The 8,087-nt window shown below is 38.1% G+C and overlaps 1 protein-coding gene across 2 annotated transcripts; it reads right to left on the reverse strand.

Moving 5' to 3' along the window:
• Positions 1–349: 349 nt before the first annotated feature.
• LOC112193003 (ABC transporter B family member 4) lies at positions 350–7,086 on the reverse strand. Of its 2 annotated transcripts, XM_024332991.2 has the most exons (13): positions 6,902–7,086; positions 5,689–6,087; positions 5,457–5,511; positions 5,175–5,350; positions 4,869–5,090; positions 4,543–4,781; positions 3,879–4,404; positions 3,512–3,785; positions 2,319–3,214; positions 1,929–2,195; positions 1,535–1,801; positions 1,090–1,383; positions 350–931 (listed from the first exon to the last, which is right to left on the reverse strand). In XM_024332991.2, exons 2-13 carry the CDS (start codon positions 6,001–6,003, stop codon positions 575–577), a joined length of 3,888 nt encoding a protein of 1,295 aa, XP_024188759.1. In that variant the 5' UTR covers positions 6,004–6,087; positions 6,902–7,086; the 3' UTR covers positions 350–574. The 2 variants fall into 2 exon arrangements, with proteins under 2 accessions (XP_024188759.1, XP_024188763.1); XM_024332995.2 differs by lacking the exon at positions 6,902–7,086 and having other exon boundaries at positions 5,457–5,560; positions 5,689–5,826.
• Between the last annotated feature and the right edge of the window lie 1,001 nt (positions 7,087–8,087).

Here is an 8,087-nt window from a genome sequence, read left to right on the forward strand (position 1 = left end):
GATATATAAGGTTCATTAATGTGACGTAGAGTTTTTCATAACACATGATTGAAACTTGCTACTAGCTAGGCGGTCAAATTTTGCTGCTTGTACTATTGACTTGTAGTAACTTAATTCGATTATTTATTTTCCTGGCTCATGCACTTAGAGTTGTAGGGATGCAGGGAAGCAAATGTGATTCAATTCACTGGTCAGTGCAAATGATGCTATGGTTTTGGAGAGGTTTATTTTTATGTACTTGGAATACTTGGGAGAAATTTTTAGACAAATGAATGAAGTAAAATCCTCAATGAAAAAAGAAGAAGAAGAAAAAGAGTCAGAATAGTTGAAATCTCCAACAACCAAAAGGTATATGCAATTTTACTATCTACTATCTTATTCACTCCAAATATATTATACATGAAGTAGAACCGTAAAAAAAGAATTGATAAGTAAAAGCAACAGAGGAAAAAGAAAGAAAAAGAAAATCATTACATATTTCTTTGCTATTTTGCCTATTTGTGTTTTCTTCGGTGAAAAAAGGTGGCAACTTTCTGACAAAACCAGAAGAACTACAAAAACAATTACAAGGAACTCATGCAGTTGAAGAGCTCATGTGAAGAGCAACTAGGGATGCATAAAACCCATCGGTGATATTAATCAAATTGTCATGCTTCCCTTTCTCTACTATAACTCCATTTTTAACCACTGCAATCACATCAGCATTCTTGATTGTGGATAGTCTATGAGCCACCACCACTGTTGTCCGGTTCACCATGACTCGGTCTAATGCATCTTGAACCACTCTCTCAGATTCGGCATCAAGTGCACTCGTAGCTTCATCCAACAGTAATATCTTGGGGCTCTTGATTATAGCACGCGCAATGGCTACACGTTGCTTCTGCCCCCCGGATAATTGGATTCCTCGTTCTCCTACTACGGTATCATAGCCCTGCAATGAAATGCAATATTTGGTTAATTTGTACAATCGTATGTGTGTTATGTTGCCAAATTGTCAACATGAATTATCAACTAGATGGAGTCCTGTTTATATGTACAGTTTTCATACAAAGACTCAAAATTAGACATATCAAATGGTATTGGTCTGACCTGGTGTAGGGTACTGATGAACTTGTGGGCATTGGCCAACTCTGATGCAGCTATAATTTCTGCCTCAGTTGCAGTTTCTTCCTTTCCATACGCAATGTTGGCGCGAATGGTGTCATTAAATAAAACAGGTTCTTGACTTACGAGTCCCATCTGCTGCCTCAACCATTTCAAGTTGTAGTTGCCAAGTTCAATTCCATCAAGTGTGATATGACCTGAATCCGGATCATAAAATCTTTGCAACAATGCAACAACAGTTGATTTTCCGCTCCCACTTTCTCCGACCAGGGCAACCGTCTGTAGAAAGAGATTCACAAAACAGTCAATAAATTTGTATCAAACTTAAACATCAAGTAATCAAATAAGATGCCTGTTGCTTTCTGTCCTGCTATAACTGCAGGGAAAGTGAAAAAAATAAAATAAAATAGATTTCTATTTATGTTTTTACCTTGCCAGAGCGGATAGTTAAATTGAGGTCTCGGAAAATAGGTGTTTCTGGCCTAGATGGATACTTAAAGCTTACATGGCGAAGCTCAATCTCTCCTTTCACACCACCATCAATTTTTGTACCAGACTCGTTACTTGGGTCTATCTTTGATGGCCGGTCTATTATTGCAAATATGGAAGCAGCAGAAGTTTTGGCTTTACCAGAATCGGGACCAAAGGAGCTTGATTGAGAAATTCCGGTAGCTGCCATGGTCAGAGCAAAGAAAACCTACAAGCCAAATACACATCTGAATCAGTCCACATAGTTTGGTGTAAATTAGATATCATGTAGATTTCTACTCCATGTGCTATCAAAAACTTTTAAATGGCATTGACAATATGGAGGGAACAAGTACTTGGAAAACGTCTGTAAATGTTGTTTTGCCAGCCTTCACGAGTTGAGCTCCCGCATAGAAACTGGTTGCGTAGACACAAAACAAAAAGAAGAAAGATACCCCAAATCCTATACCACTGATCAAGCCTTGTCTTATCCCTGTCTTCATAGGGCCTTCACATTTCCTTCTGTATAGTTCCATTACCTTCTCTTCAGCACAGAAAGAAGCAACTGTTCTTATACTTCCAACTGCGTCATTAGCAACTTGGCTTGCCTCCTCATACATCATCTGCAGCCGTTTAGTTAGATATCTTGATGCAAAAAGAAGGAAAGAGTTCTGATTTCTAGGTTAGGAAATGTTCTACTAATTCAGAACTAGTCACCAGTTAATTTGTGGGAGCTTTAGACATACCTTTGCATCTGCGCTGAATCCTTTCATGAACTTTATTTGTACATATCCGTTAACTGCAATGAGAGGAAGCAGTGCGAGGATAATAAATGCCAACTGCCAACATGCAATATAAGCAATGACCAAACCTGCAACTGCAGCTGCCATGTTTTGAACCATCTGAGCTAGAGCGTCTCCTACTAGGGCCCTCACCGACGCTGCATCTGCTGAGAGCCTTGCACCAATTGCACCACTTGAGTTCTCAGGCTCATCAAACCACCCAACCTCCATGTGAACCACTCTCTCAAAACACAATAATCTGATACGCTGAATTAACTTGCTGCCAGCTACTGAAAAGAAATATCCTCGTGCTGGGATCACCACGAATGATATCAGACCAAGGATCATAAAAATTATTGCCCAAAATGCTGCATCTTTCTTCTGTTGATGAGGTGGTTCATAGAAAGTCTTTATAACCCTGGAAATGAGCACACCAAATATTGGAAGTATAACACCATTGATGATTGCAGCTATAGTTCCAATAATAAGAACTGGAATCTCAGGTTTGTTCAGGGCAGCAATGCGGCGGAGTGAGACCTTTGGAGGTTGCTCTGGTGCTAGTTCTGTTTCTTCATATGCAGCATCTTGGACACCAATGCCTCCAAGTCCAGTGGGTAAACCAAATGCCACTGAATATGAGTGACGGCTGCTATTTCCTACGGAGGAATTTCTACTTAAGGATCGTGCAAACGAAAGTCTTTGACTCGATGTTCTTTGACTTGACTGTCTAAGAGATGCCAGAGTTATTTCAGGTTTGTTTTGGTCGTCTGACGTTTGTTCTGACTCTTTGTTTACTTCTTGCAAGCGTATAAGCTGAGAGTAAGCTCCCTCAGGATCTTTGAGTAAATTCAAGTGTGAACCTGACGAATTGACAAGAAGATTATGTTAACTGATAGTAGAAAAAGGCTATAGCTCGGACATGGGATCAAATAGTTCTTTGGGATCCGGAAGCAATCCAAATATCTGGACTTGATCAAGAAGTACAATAATTAATGCACGGAGAGTTTGTAAGTATGTTTCAGTTGGAAAAGCAATGCATGATAGTAGAAGAATAGAATATCTGAGTTGATGTGCAGAAATCATGATTATCCCCATCTCTAATTAATTTGTGAGAAACATATGGCTTTCTGCAATGTAAGCTTTATTAAGTAGAATACCTTTTTCAACCATCTTTCCTTTATGAATGACAGCAATCATGTCTGCATTCCTCACTGTACTCAAACGATGAGCGACAACAACAGTAGTTCGGTTAACCATAATCCTATCCAATGCTTCTTGAACTACCCTCTCAGATTCTGCATCAAGTGCACTTGTAGCTTCATCCAGAAGTAAAATCCTTGGGTCTTTCAAAATTGCTCTTGCAATAGCAATTCTCTGCTTCTGCCCACCAGACAGCTGAGTTCCATGCTCACCGACCAAGCTGTCAAGGCCCTGAAAAAAATAAAAATTTTAAGTGAACAAAAATTCTTATGATGCAGATGATTACAGAAGGGCAATAAAAATGAACTAGAACTTAATAAGAACCTGAGGCAATTTATCAACAAATTTAGCCGCATTTGCAAGCTCAGCTGCTGCTTGTATCTCTTCAGAGGTAGCACCATCCTTTCCATAGGCAATATTTTCCTTAATGCTGGATGCAAACAGGACAGGTTCCTGACTGACAAGACCAATTTTACTCCGAATCCATTTAAGTTGAAATTCTTTTAGGTTTATGCCATCTATTAAAACTTCACCAGCTTGCGGATCATAAAATCTCTCTATCAGACTGATGACTGTTGACTTGCCACTTCCACTTTGTCCAACCAAAGCAGCAGTTGTGCCACTAGGGATACAAAGAGAGAACCCGTCAAATATTTGCTCATCCGGTCTGGCTGGATAGCTGAAATAAACATCTCTCAACTCTATGTCTCCCGAAATGTCACCCAAAGTCTTTCCCTTTTCATCATAAGCATCTATCTCTGGCTTCCTACTAATAGTCTGAAACATCTTATAAGCTGCAGCTTGACCAGCAGCAAATGCACTCATGCATGGTGATGTCTGCCCTAAAGACCTAAGTCATCCATATAGTTTTATAAAGCAAGAAATAAATCAGAAAATAGACCAATACATGTGTGGGTTTTATAAACTCAAACGTAATAGAAAGGAAAATTGACAGCCGAACTTAAACAAAATTAACAGCGGAGCTTACATAGATCCAGTCAACACAGCAACAATCACATTCAGTACTTCACCCCCAGTATATCCATTTTCCCTTATCATCTTTGAACCAAACCATACAGCCAAGGCATATGAGCTGAACACAACACACATAACCAAGCCAAGACCTATTCCAGCAGCTGAACCTTCATGAACACCTGATTTGTAAGCATCTACGAGATATTTGTTATAACTAGTTATAGCTTCCCTCTCGCCAGTAAATGATGCAACCTACATAGAGAACAAATGGTGGACATTATACTCTTGGTCATCTAAACAACAATTATATCAATAGCTAATAAGGTAAATGTGACATACAGTTCTAATGGACCCAATTGTTTGTTCAACTACATTTGCTGCTTTTGCGTAAGCAGTTTGTCCACGGGATGCCATCTTGGTTATAATGATGGACATCGTTGCACCAGATGCCACAAGCAAAGGAATAGAGGATAGCATGACAAGAGTGAGAAGCCACCCTTTGATGAATGCTATTATAAACCCTCCAATGAATGTTGAAAGCAGCTGTAAGACTTTTCCAACCTGCACAAACAAGCACACGAATTAATTCAATGAGTACAGCAAGCTGAGGAATAAAATTTCAAAATTGTGTGAAATCTGATGTACCTTCTCCCCCATGGCATCTTGAATGAGAACAGTGTCACCAGACATTCTCCCAACTACCTCTCCAGTGTTTGTTTCCATATCGAAGAAAGCAACATCTTGTCTCAATATTGTTTTCAAATACAAACCTCTAATTCTTGCAGCTTGTCTTTCCCCTGTGACCATCCAGCAAGACACCTCTGATATACAAGAAAATTTAAACAGGTTTACCATCAGTTCAAAGTTCATATATATAACTTCTATATTCATAAAAAACTTAAGATTATTAATATGAGATGTACTTACGGAGAAATGCTGCCACAGCTGCTCCCACAGCCAGGTAAACAAATTTCAGAGAGACCTAAAATTTGTCAAGGTAATTAATTATCAGCATGGCCATATTAAAAAACCTGACAAATCCAAACATGTTATCAATTATCAATTGAATCCGCTAAAGTCCACGACAGTTGTGCAGCATAAAAGTGGTTCATACAAGAACCATTGATAAAAATAGTCAGATTGTTCAGCATAAGCTTACCTTTGAAACAACTGAGACTATGTCTGAATTTTGATTAGATCCAAAAGAATCTATCATCTCCCCAAACAATACCGTCATGAGGGGCATACAAGAACCATTCCCAATGGCACCAATCGTGCCGACAACCATCAAGATAACATCAGTCTTATCTGCAAAGGAGAATAGCTTGGAGAAAGGAATCTTTTCAACTTTCTCATCTCCATTGCTATCTGATGAGCCTGGCTGATCCCCATTTATGGGGACTGAGCTTTTCTCTTCTTCTGCATGGTTTTCATGATTTTTGGTATCACCATTCACCCCATTCTCCTCAGCCATGTTATCAACCAAGACTAGTTGTCTCAATCTTCAGGTATAAACTCGATTTCCTTGAACTATTTATTTCTCAATCTGCGCCTGCGCCTGCAGAAGCACAAGCTTGTTATGAAAAAAATTAAGTCAAGCCGGCTAAGTATAAGAGGAGTATAGCTGGATCAGAAGCAACAAACAGATAAATTGAAAGAGGCTTTAATCAGGACATAACTAATTCCAAACCTACAAGCAGGCCTCAAAGATTAAAATACAAAAAGGATTGATCCAGGCATTCACTGGACAACAAAAGAAACAGAGACACAAAAATCCCAAACCTTCAACATTTGTAACAGAGAAGTGAGAAAACAAGCTTAAGAAGGTGCAAGACTAAGTTAATCTCCAGGAAAGTCGCCGTACACAAACAGACAAGTATAAGAAAACAGTATAATAATCACCGGAGCCAAGAATTGAAAAAGGTTCAGAGCAGTTATAGTAAGCTTACTTACAGCCAGAGAAATGGGTATCTTCTTGTTTTCTTAGTTAAAGCCAGGACTAGAAGTCTAGAAAGATTACAGTAACTACAATCAGCTCCATTTACAATTAAAGAACACAAATAGCTAGAAAAGGGTATTTTCTTGAATGATCTATTACAGAAATGGAGAGCACAAACAGCCTAAACTAGAAAAATAAAAAAAAGGGTACTTTGTTCTGTTGCTGACAGAATCTAATCTCCGAAACTCCCTGAGTATCTCAGCCAATCCAAACCAATCTGGTCCATTATTAACAGCCAAGTACCGGCACGGTTTCCAACACATTTATATCAGAAATGGAAGTTAAGGAATAAGGGCTAAGACCCATATGCCATAAACAGAAAGAAAAAGAAAAAGAACTAAGAAACGAGATCTTTTAAGTAAGATTATCTTACCAGAAACCAAAAGGCTGGCACTTGAAGCCCACGAAGGGTGACGAAGCCACGAGCTTCTGACGCACTGTGGGTATTTGACAAATGGCTCCTTTAGTGGAGGATGATGATAACGATGCAGTGTCTTTTGAGAGCTGTGTCAAACGCATTAATGTGCTTTGATATTGCTTACAGCCCAAGCATCATCGCTTGTTCTCGTTTTTTATATATACCAGACGTGGAGCCAAAAGCTGTACATACAATTTGGTCAAAGCTCCCATTTTAGCTTATGTCAACTATAAATCTTAGCGTTGTTTTCTACTGTTTATAGACCTTTAATTTTTTCGTCTCTAGTGTTTATAGACCTACCTAGCTTTCGCTTTCTATGATTCCACCTAATTTTTATACATATTTTCTTGGAAGAAACCTTCTCCTCTTTTTTGGGTGATTAAAAATGTGCTTATACCGATAGTCCAACAACCACCACTTACCAAGAACTAAGGGTGTTTCTTTCATTTTTTTTCCCCCATCAAATAAGAAGATAAAAGACTAATTGTTTTACTTGGTTTGAATTAGAAAAACAAGTAAACTTATTATCTGTAATTGATCGTGGATGATCTACCTACTACCAATTGAAAACTCTTTGTAGGAGAAACAATTAAGCTAAAGTTTGAATATAATAAGGATGATATATTGCCAGACTTCATCACCAACTCCTCTTCGTAGCAATCCCAAATGACCAAGTAAAAGCAACCTTTGACTTGCAGTGTTGTTGGTAAAGTACTTGGCTATCATATATCTTGGGTGGTAAACTCTTCACAAGTGATTACTCACGGTATGAGACTACAATAGAAAATCTTGGAAAATGCTTGACACACAAAAATATTATACAAAAAACCTATACCTAATGATGTGGCACATCATTCATCTTAATCCTTATAATTTCCAACATGTCTACTTGATAAATTATTTTTTTTTATCTAAAATGAAAATCAACAATTACAATAAAAAAATTTCATTTTGATATTTTTAATTAGAAAAGTATCGATGAATTAAGAGATAATATTTTGAACCTAGGGTTTGGTCATCAGAAAGCTTCTCCAGAAAATTTCAAAACAATCATGTGATTAAACTTGGATCGCACAATTTCGAATAAATTTATTCATTTTGTCTTCCCAATCTCTCACATCATCTATTTTCCTGAATCGTT

This window comes from Rosa chinensis, chromosome 3, assembly GCF_002994745.2.
Source record: "Rosa chinensis cultivar Old Blush chromosome 3, RchiOBHm-V2, whole genome shotgun sequence".
NCBI lineage: Eukaryota > Viridiplantae > Streptophyta > Magnoliopsida > Rosales > Rosaceae > Rosa > Rosa chinensis.